This window comes from Talpa occidentalis, unplaced genomic scaffold, assembly GCF_014898055.3.
Source record: "Talpa occidentalis isolate TD23 unplaced genomic scaffold, MPIMG_talOcc4v2.1 talOcc4.5, whole genome shotgun sequence".
NCBI classification, from domain to species: domain Eukaryota; kingdom Metazoa; phylum Chordata; class Mammalia; order Eulipotyphla; family Talpidae; genus Talpa; species Talpa occidentalis.
In genome coordinates this window covers 40,102,734-40,123,769 of record NW_023604861.1, presented here as the reverse complement: position 1 = coordinate 40,123,769, position 21,036 = coordinate 40,102,734, and the positions used below count along the sequence as shown (strand labels likewise).

Genomic DNA, 21,036 nt, shown 5'->3' with positions numbered 1-21,036 from the left:
TTCCAAGGTGGGGCATTTCCCTACACCTGACTGAGCGCCACACTGTGCATGGTGCAGCTTTGTCCCTCTTCTGTGCCCTCTGGCCAAACAGTGTCCTTCCTTCTGGCAGTTACTCCTGCTAATGGCTCTTACTCAGAACCTCCATTTCTTTCCCTCCTCTGCCTCACCTTCCTCCAACCTCTGCCTCTGATCCAGGGCAACAGGTTCTTCTTGTTACATCAAGTTAAGAATGGATAATGAGCATCTCTGGCAGGAGCTGGGGTGGGCATCCAGAGTGAAGAGGAGGACAGGAGATTTAAGACAGATCCAGAGACAAGACAGGCCATTGGCAAGAGCTTCTCTTCCTCAACCCCTTCCATGGACAGAGGTGTCCTCTCTCACCTCCACTCACCTCCCTTTGAGAAGCTGACAAGCAGAAAACCTAGGTAATCTATACCTTTTCTAGAGAAAGATTCAGAAAACAAAGTATTGTTTTTCTCCTCAACCTTCAGCTATGTTTACATATCATTTTTCTTAAAAGTTGTTTCCACAAATTTTCAGAAACCACCTAAGTAGCAATTTTTTTGCCCTCTAAACAAATTTTGATGAGTAGTCTCTTCATTTTTCATCCATTGTGAATTACAGCATACATGTAAAATATTGTATAAAGGAGTACATAATATGAAGAAAAATAATAAATTGAATGTTCAGGAAGTCACCACTTGTAAACAGAACATTACTGATACCTGAAAATCCTTAATGTATCTTCCTTCATGCCTTCACATTCACAGTAATTCACTATCTTGAATTTTGTATTATTTCATTATATTGTTATAGTCATGATTATAGAGATGTGATTATATACATACATGGGTATGTATATATGGCATACAGTTTTGTCTAGTTTTTAACTTTATCTAAATTGGCTCATATTTTTTAATATTCTGACTTCTTTCGCTACTATGTTTTTGCATCCATATTGCATCCACAATATGCATCCATATCGTTCCATGTAGCTATAGTCTTTTTTACTTTTTATGTTCAATTCATTGGATGACCAGATGTGTTTCTCTAGTCTACTTAACCTATGTGATTCAAAATCACTGAGGAGGGCCTCCCCTGGTGGCGCAGCGGTTGAGCGCTAGGCTGCGAAGCTGCCCGCAGTCTCTGCAGTGCCGGTTTGATCCCCAGTCGCTGGCGAGGGTCCCACATGGCATGACAGACATCTCCTGCCGTGCCCACTGCTCCCCTCAGCAGTGTACTTCATCAATCTGCCTGCTCTGCTCCCTGCTCTGGCTCTGGTGAATTCTCTCACACTCCTGTGCTTCTGACTGTACCCAGTGCTTGTATAAATAAATAAATAAATCTTTAAAAAAAAAAATCACTGAGGAGAAATGTAGACCTTTACCGAAGGTCTCCACTAGTTGCAAAGGGTGGGCTTACAGCACACCACATTACCAGCTTTCCCAAACATCTTTTTATATTTCACTTTCTTACCCACGCCTCCTGAATGGAGTATTGTTTGTTTCCCTGACACCTCTCATCTCTCCTACCTTTTCCAAGTAACTTTCTTCCTCTTCTCTCTTGGAGAAGGGAATCAGGATAGAGGAGGAGACATCCAAGATACCGAAGAGATTAACCAATGGGGTCAGACTTGACTGGCTAGAACAATGTCCGGTAGCATACACAGGAGATGCATGTTTGCCTGAGAGCAAGCAAGATTTAAGCAAGGAAGGAAGAAAATCGGATCATCAAGCTGAGATAGCAATACCCTGTCCTGGTTTCTGGAACCCAACCAGATATCCCTTTTATATCTTATCCATTTCAGAAGATCTGGTTAAAATACTTATATTGCAAATATTGTCAGCTGGACCAGCTTTGACTGGAGGCAACATGGCACATGAATGCCAAGAAAATACAACTACGTATCAATCAGACAGAGGGCTCTGGCCAAGGTGTTTCTAGCCAAGAAAAGTGGCAAGATGCATTGACTGAAAACCCCAAAGGTGATTGTGGGGTTTTGTTTATATGATTTTTAAGAAATATTTATGACTAAAGGGAAACCTCAATTGTATAAAATATATGTATAGGAGGTAAAAAAACTACAACATATAAATAGTTGTTTTCTCTGGGACTAAACACAATATTTTGGGCATGGTCTATATTAAAAGTAAATTTGTCATGCTTTTCTATTTTGATGTTTAGAGATGGTGACATTGGGCCTGGGAGCCTGACAATCCTGGCATTACCACTATGCCTATTGGGTTTCATCAAATGAAAAACAGGAATAATAATGACAAGGCTGATGTACGGATTCAGTGATATAAAATGTTTACCACAATAGTGAACAGGGATTATTATAAGAACAAGGATGGAATTTTCTCCTTCCTCTTTCATTTTCTATTTTAATTATTATTTTAAATATTGCTTTCTCATTATTTCCTCCATATAGAAATAATATATTCTTCAGCAGTTTTTCTCAGCACTAGTAAGTTAACTATAACCTTTTCCTATTAGAAATTACCTTAATTTTAAGTTCACTCTTTTTTTTTTTTTTTTTTTTTTTTTTTTTTTTTTTTTTATTAAATTTTATTTTTATATTCCCCATACAATTGCAAACGCCCCATTCTGACCCCAATCCTTCCCCTCCCGCCCCCCCCCCCAAAAAGTGTCTCTGGTTCATAGTTTTTTGTTGATTTTGATTTTCACTTTCTTATATTCATTTTCCTGGTCCCTTATTTAAGTTTTCTAGATTCCTGCTATGAGTGAGACCATCCGGTATTTTTCTTTTTCTTTTTGGCTTATTTCGCTGAGCATGATCCCTTCCAGTGCCATCCATGTTGCTGCAAATTGCATGTGTTTATCTTTTTTGAATGCTGAGTAATATTCCATGGTATATATGTACCACATCTTCTTGATCCAGTCATCTATTTTTGGGCATTTGGGTTGTTTCCAAAGCTTAGCTATTGTAAACAGTGCTGCTATAAACATAGGAGTGCAGGTGCTCTTTGGAATTGATGTTTCTGTGTCCTTTGGGTAAATACCTAGGAGTGGAATTGCTGGATCATATGGAAGCTCTATGTTTAGTAGGTCCAGAAATCTCCACACAGCTCTCCATAGTGGTTGGACCAGTTTGCACTCCCACCAACAGTGCACAAGAGTTCCTTTTTCTCCACATCCTCGCCAACATTTGTTGTTGCTAGTTTTTTTAATATGTGCCATTCTCACTGGTGTGAGATGGTATCTCATGGTAGTTTTGATTTGCATTTCCCTGATTACAAGTGATGTTGAACATTTTTTCATATGTCTGTTGGCCATTTGCATTTCCTCTTCAGAGAAGTTTCTTTTTAGCTCTTCTGCCCATTTTTTGACTGGATTATTTTCTTTGTTGTTGCTGAGTCTCATCAGCTCTTTGCAGATTTTTGTGATCAGTCCTTTATCATTAGTGTTGGGTGCAAAAATGTTCTCCCAGTTGGTGGGGTTTCTCTTTGTTTTTGTTATTGTCTCTTTTGCTGTGCAGAAGCTCTTTAATTTGATGTAGTCCCAGCTGTTTATCTTTCTCTTCACTATCACTGCTTTGGGTGATGTGTCTGTAAAGATGTCTTTGATGTGCAAATCCCGTAGTGTTTCGCCTATATTTCCTTCTATGTATTTTATGGTTTCAGGTCTTATGTCTAGTTCTTTAATCCATTTTGAGTTGATTTTTGTGTATGGTGTGAGGTAGTGGTCAAGCTTCATTCTTTTGCATGTAGCGACCCAGTTTTCCCAGCACCATTTATTGAACAAACTTTCTTTGCTCCAATGCATAGTCTTTGCTCCTTTGTCAAAGATTAGTTGACCATAAATCTGTGGGTTTATTTCTGGATTTTCTATTCGATTCCATTGGTCTGTATGTCTGTTCTTGTTCCAATACCATGCAGTTTTGATGATTATGGCTTTGTAGTATAGTTTGAAGTCTGGGAGTGTGATGCCTCCATTTCCTTCTTTTTTTTTCAGTAGAGCTTTGGCTATTCGGGGTTTTTGGTGATTCCATATGAATTTCATCAATAATTGTTCTATTTCTTTGAAGAATGCCATTGAGATTTTGATTGGAATAGCATTGAATCTGTATATTGCTTTTGGTAGGATGGCCATTTTAATAATGTTTATTCTTCCAATCCATGAGCAGGGGATGTCTTTCCATTTCTTTGTGTCTTCTTCTATTTCTTTTAACAGTGTTTTATAGTTTTCTTTGTATAGGTCCTTTACCTCTTTTGTTAGATTTATTCCCAAATATTTGATTTTTTTTGTTTCGATAATAAAAGGGGTGGTTTTTTTGATTTCTTCTTCTTCAGATTTATTGTTTGTGTATAGGAAGGCTACTGACTTTTGCGTGTTGATTTTGTATCCTGCCACTTTACTGAATTGATTGATGAGTTGAATTAGTTTTTCTGTGGAGATTTTGGGGTTCTCTATGTATATTATCATATCATCTGCAAATAGTGATAGTTTGACTTCTTCTTTTCCTATTTGGATTCCTTGGATGTCTTTCTCTTGTCTTATTGCTCTGGCTAGGACTTCCAGTATTATATTGAAAAGCAGTGGTGAGAGTGGACATCCTTGTCTTGTTCCAGATCTTAATGGAATTGCTTTCAGCTTTTCACCATTGAGAATGATACTGGCTGTTGGCTTGTCATAGATGGCCTTTATGATGTTGAGGTATGTTCCTTGTATCCCAAGAATTTCAAGGGCTTTTATCATGAATGGGTGTTGCACTTTGTCGAAAGCTTTCTCAGCATCTATTGATATTATCATATGGTTTTTATATTTCTTTTTGTTGATGTGTTGGATAACGTTGATTGATTTTCGGATGTTAAACCATCCTTGTGCCCCTGGAATGAATCCAACTTGGTCGTGGTGAATTATCTTATGGATACATTGTTGGATTCTGATAGCTAAAATTTTATTGAGGATTTTTGCATCAGTGTTCATTAGGGAGATTGGCCTATAGTTTTCCTTTTTTGTGTTGTCCTTATTCGGTTTTGGTATTAGTGTAATATTGGCTTCATAGAACGTGTTTGGTATTGTCCCTTCCTTCTCAATTTTTTGGAAGAGTTTGTGAAGGATAGGCACTAATTCGTCTCTGAATGTTTGGTAGAATTCATTTGTAAATCCATCAGGTCCTGGGCTTTTGTTTTTGGGGAGGTTTTTAATTACCATTTCAATTTCGCTGCTTGTAATTGGTCTGTTTAGGTGTTCTATTTCTTCTTTATCTAGCTTTGGGTGATTGTAGAGTTGTAGGAATTTGTCCATCTCCTCTAGATTGTTGAACTTGTTTCCATATAACTGTTCATAGTAGTTACTGATTATTCTTTTGATTTCTGCTGTGTCCGTTGTGATTTCTCCTCTTTCATTTATGATTCTGTGTATTTGTGCTTTCTCCCTTTTTTCCTTTGTGAGCCTGGCTAGGGGTTTGTCTATTTTATTTATTTTTTCAAAGAACCAGCTCTTGGTTTCATTGATCTTTTGGATTGTTTTTTTAGTTTCAATTTCATTTATTTCTGCTTTGGTTTTTATTATTTCTTTTCTTCTACTGGTTCTGGGGTTTTTTTGTTGTTCTTTTTCTAGATCTTTGAGCTTCGAGATTAGGTTGTTTCTTTGAGTTCTTTCTTGTTTTTTGATGTGAGCTTCTATTGCTATATATTTTCCTCTTATTACTGCTTTTGCTGCATCCCATACATTTAGGATATTGGTGTCCTCCTTGTCATTCAATTCAAAGAATATTTTAATTTCTTCTTTGATCTCCTCGTTAGTCCAGTGGTCTTCCAGTAGTGTGGCTTTTAATCTCCATGAGGTAGGATAGTTCCTTGCCTTCTTTTTATGATTTATTTCTAGTTTGATGCCTTCGTGGTCAGAAAAGATGGTTGGTATGATTTCAATCTTGGTGTATCTGTTGATGTTTGTCTTGTGCCCCAGTATGTGATCGATCCTGGAGAATGATCCGTGTGCGCTTGAGAAAAATGTGTACTCCGTTTTTTTTGGGTTTAGTGTTCTATAGATGTCTGTTAAGCCCAAATGCTCTAGGTCCTTATTTAGAGCTTTAGTTTCTTTACTTATTTTTTGTCTTGTTGATCTATCCATTGTTGATAGTGGTGTGTTGAAGTCTCCCACTACATATGTGTTTTCTCTGATGTCTGTTTTCAGAGAGGACAACAGTTGTCTGATATATTTTGGTGCTCTTTCGTTTGGTGAGTATATGTTAATGAGTGTTATTTCTTCTTGAAGTATTGTCCCCTTAATCATAATGTAGTGACCATTGGGGTCTCTTTTTATTTTTTTGAGTTTGAAGTCTGTTTTATCTGATATAAGTATAGCTGTTCCTGCTTTCTTTTTTGGCCCATTTGCTTGTAGGATTGTTTTCCATCCTTTGACTTTGAGCCTATTTTTATCTTTTGTAGCTAAATGTGTTTCCTGGAGACAGCAAAAGGTTGGGTTTTGTTTCTTAATCCAGGCTGCAACTCTGTGTCTTTTTATTGAAGAGTTTAGTCCATTTACATTTAGAGTTAATATTGATATGTTAGCATCTGTATTTGCCATTATGTTTGTCTTTCCTTTGATTTTATTTATTTATTCTTTTAATAACTTTTTTTTTTTTTTGGTCTTCTTTCGTTGTTATTCGTCCCTCTGAGGTTCTGGCTTTAGGATTCCTTGTAGTATTTTTTGGAGTGGGGGTTTAGTCGCAATGAAATTCCGGAGTTTCTCTTTGTCTGGGAAGGTCCATATTCTTTCTTCATGGAGGAAAGAGAGCTTTGCGGGATAGAGTATTCTTGGTTGGCATCTGTTTTCTTGGAGTCTGTTGACTATGTCCCTCCACTCTCTCCTTGCCCGTAGTGTTTCTTCAGAGAAGTCTGATGTCAGCCTGATTGGTTTTCCTTTGAATGTTATCTGTTTCTTCCCTCTTGTCAGCTTCATTATTTTTTCCTTGTCCTGGATTCTTGGGAGCTTTACTATTATGTGTCTTGCTGTGTTTTTCCTTTCGTCGTGGAAGTTTGGTGTTCTTCTTGCTTCTTGTATATCAATTTTCAGCTCCTTCTTCTCATTTGGGAAGTTCTCTTCAATTATATCCATGAATATTTTCTCTGTTCCTACATCTCTCTCCTCTCCTTCTGGAATTCCTATAACTCTTATATTTCCTTTCCTCATGGAGTCAGATAGTTCCCGAAGTCTTTCTTCATTCTTTTTCCTTCGTACTTCTCTTTCCTTTTCTGTTTTGGTTCTTTTTATTTCTGTGTCTTCAAGATTACTTATTCGTTCTTCCATTTCATCTATTCTGCTTTCATTGCTTTTCCCAGAGTTCTTTAGTTCCTCCATTAATTCTTTGATCTCCTGCATTTCTCTTACTTCCCTCTTTAGGGACTCAATTTCCTTCTTCTGATCTATCACTTTTTTAATCATGGCAATTTTAAATTCTCTTTCTGGAAGGCTCAGAAGTTCTTCCAAGTTGCTGTCGTTGCAATCTGGGGAGTGGTTTTCTTTTTGTGGTGTGCTTCTTTCCTGAGGAGTTTTTAGGTTGCGTGTGGTTCTTCTACTCCCTACTGTCTGTTTTCTAATTTGTCGTATGCGTTGGGACACTGTGTTGCTCGGACTGACTGACATCTTGGGTGAACTTCTCCGCTCCCCTCTGGCTCTTCCAGGAGCCATCTCTGTCTTCTGGGGGAGCTTTCTGCTGGTTTTAGGCAGTTTTTACTGAAGAAATGTCCCTGTTCTCAAATGGCGAAGCGGGATGCAGTCCCTGCGCCTCCGGTTTCAGGCACACTCTTCTGCGCACCCGGTCTGCCCCGGACGTGGGTGCCTGCTCCCTCTGTGGGCTCAGACTGCTGGTCGGAAGGGGCCTGGCGTGGAATAACTTCCCGGCTGGCCACTGGGTCCTCCAGAAACCTTCTGCCCTTTTCAAGCAGACTTAAGAAATGTCCTGTTTTATAGGGTGTTAGTGACTTTTTTTTTTCCTGGTCGCTAGGTGGCGCCAGAGATCTCTCCTATTGTCCTTGGGGGGCTGTTTTTCGCCTCCCCCCACCCCGTGGGACAGAGAACAGAGCGGGAATGGTAGGGTACACCTCAACAGCTTTGGGGTGCTGTGTCTGCCTTGTGCCCCACCGTCGTGGAGAAACCACGCCCCGAATTTTCGTGCCCCGGGTCTCAGTTCAAAGCCCTCAGTTCCAGGATGCGGGCTGTAGCCCAGTTCAGTGGCGCGGGAATGGCGCCTTTTGCACCGCTCCCGTGCCTGGGCGCCTGGTTCCTGCTCACTCAGGGAGGGACCTTCACCTCAGTGAGGACCTCCGCGCGTCTCCCCGCAAGCCTAGGTCGTCTCCCCGTAAGCCTAGGTCGCAGGCGCGGGGACCTGGGCAGCCGCGATCCCGGTCTGCACTTGCTTTTCAAGCGCGCCAGCGCGCCGCGTTTCCCGCGCAGCTTACCGGCAGCCCGGGCTGTGTGCGCGTCTCCCGGGGTCTTTGTTCTTCTCTAATGGCGCCCGGAGCCGTTCGCTCACCGCCGCGGCGGATCCTGCAGGGTTCGCCTCAGCTCCCGTTCACGGGGTGTGGTGGCTGCAATAGTTCCTTTCCGCTCACAGTCCCGCTTGCTGCGTCGTTTGTTCTTGTTGGTTGTTTTGGTTTGTTGTTTCCTCCTGTCTGCCAGTTGGAGAGTGCCGCCTCTGTGGGCGGGGGAGGGGAGCAGGGTTCTGCGCTTCCCTCCCTTCTAGTCCTCTTTTATGGCCACTTTCTTCTTCGGGCAGTTCGCTGGCGTCACCCGTTTATCTTCCGTGTCCCAGTTCTCACTGGGACCTGCCGCTTTTCCTCCCTATTCACTTTTTTTAATGGGAGATCTTACTCGCAGCGTCTCCTCGCCGCCATGTTAAACAGCAATAATTTAAGTTCACTCTTGAAGGATAGTTTTGAAGGATATGAAATTCTGGAATGACTTTCTAAAACCAGTACTTTAAGGATATTATTCTATTATCTTTTGGTGTCTATCATAATTGTTGAATAAATTGCTGTGAAATAACTGTTGTTTTGCTGGTTATAAATCTGTTTTCTATCAGTTTTGCAGTTGCTTTATTTAAACACTGTGCACATGTACACGCACACATGTATAAAATGAAATGGATACTCAGAATTGCACAAATCTATGTGGACAGTTTAACTACCATCCAAGTCAAGAAACAGAACATTGTTCATACCACATTAGTCTCTTATATAACCTCCTGCTCCAGAAGTAACCATTACCCTGATTTTTAGGGTAATAATTTCTTGTTTGTTTTGTTTTGTTTTTGCTTTCAAATTAACATCCAACAGTACATTACAACAGCCTGTCCAGCTTTGCAATGTTCCATATAGCACCCTTCCAACTGGTAACCAAGTTGTCTCCCAGAGAAAGTTCCTGGTGGCTGGAGAGTAATGAGAAGAACTTGTCACAGTACATTCTTATACCTTTAAAATTCTACATGTGAATTAAAATATTAAGAGTGGTTCCCTGGAAGGGGAAGTTGGATAAAATAGTAAAACATTTTGAAAACATCAAACAGATACTAAGAAACTGAGAAATCAATGGGTCAAAATCTGGCAAAAAAAAAAAAACCTGCAGCATTCAACACCACTTTATTGTCTTCAGAATACTTGCCAAACTCATAAGGCTAGAAAGGCAAATATCAATCCTCTCCACCCAGTTCAACAGAGGGATTCTCATAAGCCACCTTCTTCTTTAAGCTAGGACCCAAGGAGCTACACCCTTCATACACAGTTTCTGACCTGGCCATGCAATAATTTCAAGCCACCTAAATGATCCACAAAACCTCAAGGCATGAATTTAAATTAAGGAACTCCAGGACTACTTGTACCCCCAGAGACCTGTCAGAAGCAAATGAAAATCCCCCTGAAGGAACCATCACCCTAAGCCTTTTTCTGGACCATACAAATTGGTTGCAAGCAATGGAGCTATGATTTTAAACCAAGCTATTTTGACACCCACCCCTTTCCCTGAGCCCATGTTCTTAACTTTACTAAATTGCCATGGGGAAAAAGAAAGTGTGGGGCACAGGATGTCACATAAACCAAAGCCACGAGCTGTTTGGGTTTCTTATCAAAATTCACAGAAGCTCTCAGCCAGCACAACAGACATCTCTGCACAGGTGAGCTCACTCCTTTTCATGACTTTCCTAGTCCATTTTTGCACAATTTTATTGGGCCAAACTGAAATCTGCCTCTAATTTCTACTCACTGGTCCTTATCTAGTCTTCTGCAGTCTCAAGTTTCAATCTGTCTCCACCAAGAGCCCTTCATATATTTCAATCTTGAGGTCACCCCCACACATTTCCTTCTCCAGGTAAAACAGCCTTTTGATGTTCTGTGAAAACTCAATTTATACCTTTTTAGCTCCTTCCTGTTATATAGTCACGTATGTGAATGGTTGCTTGGCATCTGGAACTAAACACAATACTCAGGCATGGTCTGAAAAGCACAGGGTCCAGCAAGACTATCATCTACCATGTTCTGCACTTAACAGCTGCTGCAGTATGAAAAACAGCAGTATAGAAAACCATGCTTTCTTTAAGGCATCTGAGTGAGCGTTAGCTGAGATGTCTAAGTGTTTTTCAAGATGTCTCACACGCCCTACCCTAACTTCCTTTGCCTGGATGGTTCCTACTGGACACAACCCCAGCTAAACCTCAGTCAGCATCACATCTTCAACCATGTTCCAAGTTAGGTTCCTCTGTTTTAGGTTCCCATCACCCTTATAACAGTAAACAATTATTTACAAAATTACTCATTTAATCACTCTTCTCTACTAAACAAAAAGCTCCATGAAGGCAAGGATTAATGATTGGGGGGAATAAATATTATAGCCTTTTTTTTTTTTTTTTTTTTTCATTTAAATGTATTCCCACTTCCAAGAGGGCGCTGACACTGGCGTGCTTTCTCCCTGCAGCCTCTTGCGGCCCAGATACAAGCCTGGAGCTTTTTCCTCTTACTACCCTCTACTTAGGCAGAACTAGTATTACCTCCCACCTTGTTAGAGCACTTAGTCATCTGTGCCTGCTGAGACATTATGGGGGTCTGTCACTTGACATTTATTGCCTCTTATCAGGGGCCCACCCTTCTGGAAGCTACTGCTTCTGAGGGTTCCAGGGCAGTGAGGAGAGCAACCGTCTTGCCCAAGCTTAAGCAACTTAAGCATTTGCCAAAATGCTTTTAAAGTTGACTCAAAGGCACAGACATAAAGATTGGAAAAGTTACTTAACACTGCAATCTCCACAGCCATTCAAATCCTATTAGAAACAGAAAAGAGATGATATTGATCTCAGACAGCTTGTTTTGACTCTTTCAGCTTTTATGGAATTGCCAAGAGGTACCTGCTGGGTTCACAGAATTTATGGAATAGGAAAAGAATGAAGTTTATATAAAAAGTCATCAACTACTTGGAGGAAAATATTCAAACCCATAGTTAAAAGGGCAGTATAAACATAGAACCATCCTGCCTTTGGAGGAAAATGTCAAATTGTGGTTCAATCACAAGGACAAAGAGTGGCCTAGTTTATTTCAATTCTACTTGAATATTACCCTTTGATATTACTGTACAAAGCTCAGAAATGCTGATACCCCTGGCCAGTATATTCCAATGCACTTTTTATCCAAAGCAGCATAAAAAAGCTTTAGATGGAATGAGCTACTGTACATCAGCTCTGACCCTCTATGTACACAATAATGTGTTACTTACTAGTGTTTGGGAATACATTCTCAAAAAGTTAGGAATCCTCAATTATTCAGGGAACTGCAGGGAAGTGCAGTGGAGACTTGCTGGTACAGTGGTGGTGGGTATGGTGTGGCAACACACCTTGAAGAGGTGTGAACTTGTGCCCCTAAAACAGTGATTTAAACCAACATTACCTCAATAAAAACAAACAAAAAAGAGCCTCCTTAGTAGTACAGAGGTTAAAGTCTCAGTGCTATCAAGCTATGGCCAGCCACTTGGCATGAGTTTGATCCCTGGCCAGGGAGGTACCTACATGGTGCATCAGACTTCTGTCTCGCCCGCTGCTCCTCTCAGCAGTGTAGCTCCGCCTATTCTGCTCCCCACTCTGTCTCTGGTAAATCCTCTCAACCCCCTCTCACACCTCTGGCCTATACTCAAGTTCTTATATGCATAAATAAATAAAAATAAATATTTAAAACAAACAAAAAACCCAATCTCCATTGTCACAATGCCCCATTTCTTGTGAAAACCCTGTAATTCCTTAGAATTACGATCTTAGGACTCTTGCTGATTTTTCCTCAGCATTTTTTTTTTAAAGATTTATTTATTTATTTATATAAGCACTGGGTACAGTCAGAAGTGCGGGAGAGTGAGAGAATTCCCTAGAGCCAGAGCGGGGAGTAGAACAGGCAGACTGACGAAATACACTGCTGAGGGAAGCAGCAGGCGGCAGGAGAGGTTGGCGTGCCATGTGGGACCCTTGCCAGCGGCCGGGGATCGAACCGGCGTTGCACAGGCTGCAGGCAGCTTCACAGCCCAGGGCTCTACCGCTGCGCCACCGGGGAGGCCCCTCAGCATTTTTTAATTGCCTTCTTGAGTTCATTCATACTCAAGACATTGTTTGCTATCATTACTTGCTAGTATTTTGAAACGTTCATAAAAAGCTAGAAAATCATTCTCCAATTTCTGGGCTTAAAATACTCAAGACAAAGTCAAATACTACTAATATTACAAAAGCAACAGCACATCGCCTTTAAGTACCGCATGCTACATGGTGTGATAGAGCTGTGAGCTCCGTGTCCAGTGAGTGGAAGGACTGCTTTATCCAAACTGAGAGAATTTCCTAACAAACAGACATTCAAGGCAAACTTAACATTCTATATTGCACTAAAACCTCAACATACTGGGCAAACAGCTTTTTAAGTCGCTTATGTCAGCATTCAGAGGCATCTGTAAGTAGAGTCTGGCCTCAAGTAAATAATATTCCTGACTTCCTGTGTCTTCTAAAACCATGACAGAAGCACTGAGATCCCTCGATGGGGTCTTCTACCAAAGCAGCTCCACTTACATGCCTTAGTTTTAGTTCAGTATGTTGTTATATATTAGTATACACTATAGTTCGGTACAAGATATCACAGACTGAAAACCAAGGCCAGGCATCTCTTAAGTTTATTGGAGGATTCTTTGTTGGGAGAGGAAAGATCACAGAATTAAACAATTGATAAAAGATAAAAGAACAATTAATAGCAAATTATTACAAAAGCAATTTCTGAAATGTTTATTTTGAGCCACCACTAAAACAAAATTTTAGCGCATCCTGAAGTTCATATTTTGGTAATTAAACATAATAAATTACCGAAAAGCAAAAAAAAAAGTTACTATTCTACAAGATTTTAATGTAATAGTTCAGCACAGTCAAATAAACAGTTACAATTATTCAAAGATGCTTTTCCTATATATCTGGTATATTAAACAAGAATATGAATATTTTTAATACTGCACAAGTAACCAAAGGTAGCAAATCCAGCAATATTAAAATGTGATATTAAATATTATTCAAACATTACAACAAAACAATGAACTTCTAGAATTACAACTCTATTCATGTGAAAGGAATGTATATGAACGGTAAAAAACAATAAATAAATAAAGTGACAAGAGTGACTAACACTGTATCTGCATTTTCAGAGCAGGAATACAGTAAATGAGTAAATGTGCGCCAGGGTCTTTTGATAAAAATGAGGAGAAAAAAGCATTTCATGTTAGCACAATTTTATAATCCTCACTGAAGCTCTAATTCTCTTGTGCTGGTGACAGGTGGACAGGGTTTCAAATGGAAAATACTTTCCCTACACCCTGAGTATGGATACCTTGATTAAAAAAAAAAAAACTCTATGGGTTGTTTCTTATGAAAAACATAAAATTTAAAACAATATACTTATGGGAAACACAATATTACTTGGGGAAGAAAGTTAAATAATTAACTAAGCTGACAGTTGAGTCTGGACTGTGATGAGTCAAGGTTAAACTTTGCATTTGAAGGCTATACACAGTGTCAAAATCAAGTGGTTAAATGATCTTTCACTTTATCAATGGTACATTCAATAAGTAAATTCTCCTACCCGCTTAAAACCCTTGTTTAAGCAAAGTGAAAGGACTATAAATTGAATTAATTATTTCAGAAAGGGTAACTGGAACATTCCTCAATGTATAAAGATGTTATCACACATATACACTGAGTGAATACTCTCAAAGGTTTTATTATTCCATTAAACTATATCAAACCATCCAACAGATACTGTCATTTTCTTCTAGATTTATAAATGAGTTTTTTTTAATAAATCAGAATATATTATCAAGATCAACATTAATGATACCTAAAATATAAAATGTCATTTAAATTTGGCTTGGGAAAAGAAGAGTATGAAGTAATTGCTGTATTTCAATCTGAAATAATGTTCTACACATCCCCCCCTGCCCTCTAGGGGCCTCATTTACTTTCTTTCCACAGATTATTTGATGGTTCTGAAACTGATAAAGAGAGAATTCAGCTCAATACACAATTCTGAATAAGACATGATATTCCCAAGGACAAAATGCACAATGGCAATATTAAATGTTATAATATAAATGTCAAGTAGATTTGTAATAAAGACAGTGAGAGCTGTTCTCAACAGAGTTGTTCTGATGATTGAGCAATCAAGCAGATCTACAACATCTTTGGAAAATCACAAAGTGCCTTTAAAGAAAGTTAAGTTTAGACTGTACTTGATTAAAAGATACTGCTAGCTCTAAAAACAACATTTCTCTTTATATAAGGAAATTTAACTCATGCTTTTTTTCATTTCTGCCAATACTTGATATTTTTCTCTGGGCCTTTTACTGAATGGATACAAGTGTGGAGTTCCACTGTAATTATTTCTATGCATGCTCATACCTATTGACTGATCTGTCATTATGTAATGGGTAAATAATGGAACTCTAAACCCAGCATGTCTCCAGAAAAATGCAAAGGAAACAAAGATATAAGGAAAATCTTAACTCAGAGTGATTATTACCATAAGAGAAATAAACATAAATATTTTCAAACACAGAAAGCTTTACAAGACTAATATAGTCACTTTAGTTTTAAAAGAAATCCAGAACTCAGTTTGCTGTTAATCAAACAGGTACATACATCCAAGTTACTAAACACAATTTGATAATTATATACTTGCAAAAACTGAAACTAAACTTAATAATCTTCTAATCCGCGTTATAATTAACAATCCTGTTTAGTGCTGCTGCACCTCAGGTTGTAAAAGTTAAAATAAAAAGAAACAATTCTGGTCCTACATTTCCTATATTTCTCTATCTTAAAAAATACTTGAAGAAACTTAAGGAAAATTAATTTTTAAGGCTTGCTCTATTTCATTATCTTAAATTTGAGGAAAAAAACAAATGTAAGCTCAAAATATTTAAATAGCTTTTGATGTTTTTTCTTAAAATGCAAATTGAACCCTTCACAATAAAATAATTTTTCTACCATAATTATGAACTTAAAATAATGTAAATGCCCTTATTCCTTGCCCCTTAGCCAATGTCTTCTATATGTATCGCTTCCAGCGTAGTCAATGCTCAAGAGAAAAGAAAATGTAATGGAGCAAAACCAAAGACCCCAACAAAAAAGTGATTTAACCTAGAGTACAAATCCACTACTAGCAGAAGAATCAAAACTTCAAACACACATACTCTCACATCCAAAAATCAAGACACAAGCTTAGTCCCTCTATTCAAGTTAACTTGCAGTTTCTGAAGATAAAGTAGTAGGAAATGCAGAGCACAGGAAGATCATGGCAGAGAACTTTACAAAATAGTGAGATATATTTCATTGGGAGTGGGGAAATTACTTTTCTAAGTCTACAAAAAGCTTATCCTTGCTAAAGCGGATAAGCTTTCCACTTAAAAAAAAAAATCCAACAATTAAAACCATTATTGGGCTTCTCTAAATAAATTCCCATATTCACATTACTTTTTTTTAATTTCAACATGTTTTACACCTTTATTTTCATTTACAGGGTAAGTTGGGGGCCCAAGATAGTCAAAATGAGAAAGAAAATTCTTAATGCACAATCATTATAGACATTTTATTTTAAAGCACCTTTTTAAATGTTAACAGTGGGTTTCTAAGCAAGAAAACAGTAGAGGGCACAAATCACTAACAAGGTTAAAGAACTTCTTTACACACACATACATTTTCATGCCAGAACCATTGGCAACACTGGCAAATAATGTCTTTTTAGGAAAGACTGGGGAAAGTATCATTTGTGGTATTTATATAAATCTGCTTCTAAAAAATTAAATGGTTTGGGAAGTCAAAAGGCTACCAATAGATGAGCTATTTAAAAATAAAAACAACTGACCTTAAAAGTAAGACCAAAAAAACTATCAGAAAAAAAGTTAACTTCAATGCTGTTTTTTAATGTCAAATTAGTGATTAACAGGATATCATCTGTTTGCAAAGAAGCAAAATTATTAACTATCCCTGGAACCTATCCTCAGTCACCTCAGTGCAGTTCCCAGCAGCACTATTCAAATACAGAAAAGAACACCATCAGTCAATGTCCCTGAAAACCTCATGGTCACGCCCTCCTTCATACACCTGTTCTTAGGATCTTAACACAGGACACAAGTGTACAGAAGGATAAACAAAGAAAATTATTTTGACAGAGATTACAAAAGTGTGCACTATATACACTGCGTGATGACACAATGCACTTCATTTTCCTCCCAATTCATTTTAAATGTTAATACTCACTATTCAAAGTGTTCCCTATCCATCTTTATCTTTCTTCCCATCCCCCCAAACAATAAGATACTGGACTGGAGTTGGTTCTATGCATTTTCCAAGAGCCAGTCAAATAGTGACTTGCACCTCTCCTCACTGGAAGTTTTCTCCATCACTTCATAGTATTTCAGCACAGCCTGGAGGAGGTCGCCCACTTTCCATCCTTTTTCTTGTAACTGCTTTGAAAGCTAGTAAGAAAAACATCAAGTCAAACATTAACAAAGTAAAATTTTTAACAATAAAGTTTTCATTTTCATTTTTCATATCAGATAAACTAAGACCTACTGTTTGCAATTAAAGTTGCCCAATTATAATAAGGTCTTCTTCCCAAAACCACAACCAATTTTCTTTTCTGCCCTTTGTAAATACATCTCCTCCACAGAATGACACTTTGGGGATGGCTGAAGACAGAACTCCACAAACTTCACCCAGAGACCTATCTGTGTGGGAGTATAGAGGTTAAATTTCTACAGGAAATTCTTAACTAAATACATCTGCCACACCCTCAGTTAGAATCATAAAACAATAAAGCCAATGTCAAGCTTAATAAAAGGATGTGGTTTGTCTTCCACAACATACAGTGTGGTTTTTTTTCTGGATTACATACTCTACCCTCAATGGAAACTTGGCTTTCTTAAGTTAAGAAATGCTAATGTTTCAACAAAAATGTAACCAAAAAAGTAAGTAACTGTGGGTTTAAATAATTACTATATAATTACCAATCAGAACATATCTTCATGTTTTTCTATTAAGTACAACTACCACAATCAATATCAGAACTTTTTTATCACACCAAAAGGAAAAAACCCTACCCATTAGTAACCAGTGGCACTTCTCTCTCCTCAATGCCCTCAACTCTAGGGAATTACAAATCTATTTTCAGTCTCTACATTTGTTTCTTCTGGCCATTTCAGGAATCATGAAATATATGGTCTTCAGTCATGTGTTTCTTTCATTTAACATAATGATTACAAAGTTCAATGTATAGCATGAATGTACTTCATACCCTTTTTGACAGATAATATAGCCCACTGCATGGACATACCACTTTCCTGACCCATTGAGAAGTGCCACGACGTTCTCCTGTGTGACAGGGAGATGAGGTTCCTATAACAGGCACCATCAGATTCAGCTCTGCCTGAGGCTGTTCTTCACCCTCAGTTTATCCAAGTCTACATGACAAATGTGTGCTTCCCTGAGGTCAGTTCTCACTCTCTGCCTCCTCTTCTTATCTCTACCTTCCCCTTGACAATTTTTTCCCTGAACATCCCTTCCTATATTATTTTTCCTTCTGTCCCAAACAGAAACCTCAACTGGGAAAATCTGGAAAGTCTAAGTAAAAACAAACAATAAACTAAAAATTACTTTCACACTACGCCTCTTTTACATACTTCTTTCAACAATATCTTCATAAATTCAGAACCAGAAATCAAAACTAACTAGACTGCCGTTTTGTTGGCTATACATTGTTTTTCACCCTCTAATAAGATTAAGCCAAAGTTTTAATAAGAAAATTCTGGGACAAAGACCTAAGATTGGAAACTGACAATTCTGACTAATCAGGTGAGCTTTCAATAAAAGTAACAATTAGTGAATCAAATCTGAATGTTTTATTATTAGGAGCCTATGAAATATTCAAAGTGGCCCATTATCTCTTATTAGATGTCTAAACTTTCATTAGCGTTTGATTATGCTAGCTTCTCATACTAATGAAACTGGATTAACAGAGACATGCTAATTACTAGGTACAATTATGAATCAATTAATACAAAAAATAACTCAGTATTTTCATACAAACACTTATACATGACACCTAATTTTGAAAACTTAGTATGTGCCAAGCACCAAATCACAATTTTCCCCCACAGTATTACATTTAATCCTCACAAGCCTCTGTAAAGTAGATTCTATACTCATTTTCACAGTGCAGAGAAAGAAACTGGCTGGCGAACCTGCCCAAAGTTGCACTCCTGGAGAGTGGCAGAGCTGACAGCCTAGCCCAACTACTGGACCCTCACCTAACCATTTAACTACTCTGTTATCAATGGGCATCTAAGTAGGTCAACTGCATGGTACAGAATATCACAAATGTATCCTCACAACCATCCTCTAAGACAGGTACTTACTAGTATAAACTCTTTCTTTGCTGAGTCATGAAAATAAAGTTCTGCAACTTCAGCCTCAGAGGCAATGAGCCACTGAAGAATGATCCTTAGTTGGGGGTCCACTGTGCACGGCTCCATGTCAATATTTGTAATTAGTAGAGTCTTCCCATCTTGCTCCAAACCTATATTTAAATTTAAACAATATGATGTAAAATTCATGAGCTCTCAACACTCTGGTCTCTTAAGGACATACAGACATTTTCCATTTCTTTAGAGTCCAATGCATGCTGGGGGGGAAAAATCCAACTTTTCTTCACCATACTACAATATCAACTAAGACATTTCTTTGAAAGGACAAACTAATGCTAGAACAAAGGATTAAGTTTGATCACCTACTAAGAAAACAAATGCAGAACATATGCCATTAATTTGTGTCAAAAAATGACACATATTTATGGATCTCAGGATGCATAAGGAAGCTTTCCTAACTAAGAAAAATAACAGTAGCAACAAACACTTCATATGCTCCAAGCTCTTTGTACATATATAAACTCCTCTCATTCCCACCACCATGCTGTGCGCTAGCAACTATCATCATCTCTATTTCACAGGCAAGGGATCTGAAGCAGAGAGAGATCTGGCATCTTGCAGCAGGGAAGTAGCTCAATCCGGATATGAACACAGGGAGAATAAAATGTCAAATCAACTACATATACCCCAAAAGCCAGGCCAGGGAATTATCTGGTGCGTCCCTATTATAATTAAGATGTTGCACTCAACTTTATTTTCTTTTTATGAAAATTACATTTTCAACATAAAGAATCCATGTTGACTGCAAAACTAAGGACCTGTGGCTCAAGGTCATGTGTTGAACACTCCTGATTAATGATGGCTGAGCAGTAAGCGGTGCTGAAACTTGAGTCCTCCCACACAGGGGGAAGCAGTGGGACATGGCGGCAGACATCACACCAATTTGTACCAGTAAAAGAAATTTCCTGATGGATGTTCCTAATTCATTTTAACAGTTTGCAGGGCATTCCAGACCACTACTAATCATTTTTAGGATTTGTGTTGGCCCTAATTGTTAATGTAAAAAAATCTGTTCATGGGGCCTCCCCTGGTGGCGCAGGCGGTTGAGCGCCACGCTGTGAAGCTGTCCGCAGCCTCTGCAGTGCCAGGTTCAATCCCAGCCGGCTGGCGAAGGTCCCACATGGTGTCTCAGACCTCTCCTGTCTCGCCCGCTGCTCCCCTCAGCAGTGTATTTCATCAGTCTGCCTGTTCTGTTCCCTCACTGTCTCTGGTGAATCCTCTCACCCTCCCGCGCATCTGGCCTGTACCCCGGTTCTTGTGTAAATGAATAAATAAATCTTTTTAAAAAATAAATAAATAAAAACAGGCAAAAAGACTTTAAAAAAAAAATCTGTCCATGTTATTCTCTTAAATCAAATGCATTTTCTTTTCCCTCCTCTCTTCCCACTGATTCCCATTCAAAAATGGTTCTGGTACACCATGGTACCAGAATGCCTTGGCCATTTTGTAAATCCTGCAAGGGCCATGGAGTTAGAAACAAAGCACACATGCTTTTTTGTTCAGGACTCTAAGGACAGAACTCCTGGTTGCCTGGTCTAAGTGACCTTTTATATCACTAATACTAGTAAAAAAGAGAAAGGCAAAACCTGCAACTACAAGCAACAACAAAATAAGCTCTGTTACTTTAGGGTTTCCATAATTTTCTCCTTCTATCAATTCACATCAATTTTCCTCCTAATTTATCAGTTTCAGTTTCTATTTAACAAATTTAATAGTTGGCACAGTTTTCTATATAATGAGATGACTATAATCTCAAAAGCTGAGTAATGACATAGCTACATATATTTAATCTATGATTTCTATGTACTCACAGAACTCTAAAGACAATGTCATTTCTTAACAAAGTGGAGTAATAACTAGTTCATTAGAGAAAAGACTTACTACATATATTTGTGCCATGTAGAACATTTAGAATAACTTTGTTCACAAGTAATAGGGGAAAGGACACTACTTTTCTAGACAAAGTCAACAGTTTTATACTCAGCAAAAATATGACAAATATTAACTCAACAAATAACTGAAAATATTGCCCTA

The 21,036-nt window shown here is 38.4% G+C and overlaps 1 protein-coding gene across 5 annotated transcripts in view; it reads right to left on the bottom strand.

The window, feature by feature from the left end:
- Positions 1-13,112: 13,112 nt before the first annotated feature.
- AKAP11 (A-kinase anchoring protein 11) overlaps positions 13,113-21,036 on the bottom strand; it is a 43,478-nt gene continuing 35,554 nt past the window's right edge. For all 5 annotated transcript variants that reach the window (XM_037526948.2, XM_037526950.2, XM_037526949.2 and 2 more), the window contains 2 exons: positions 18,934-19,094; positions 13,113-16,995 (listed from right to left, as the gene is read on the bottom strand). In XM_037526948.2, the coding sequence (XP_037382845.1) occupies positions 16,855-16,995; positions 18,934-19,094 (302 nt within the window). In that variant the 3' untranslated portion in view covers positions 13,113-16,854. The remainder of the gene's footprint in view (positions 16,996-18,933; positions 19,095-21,036) is intronic.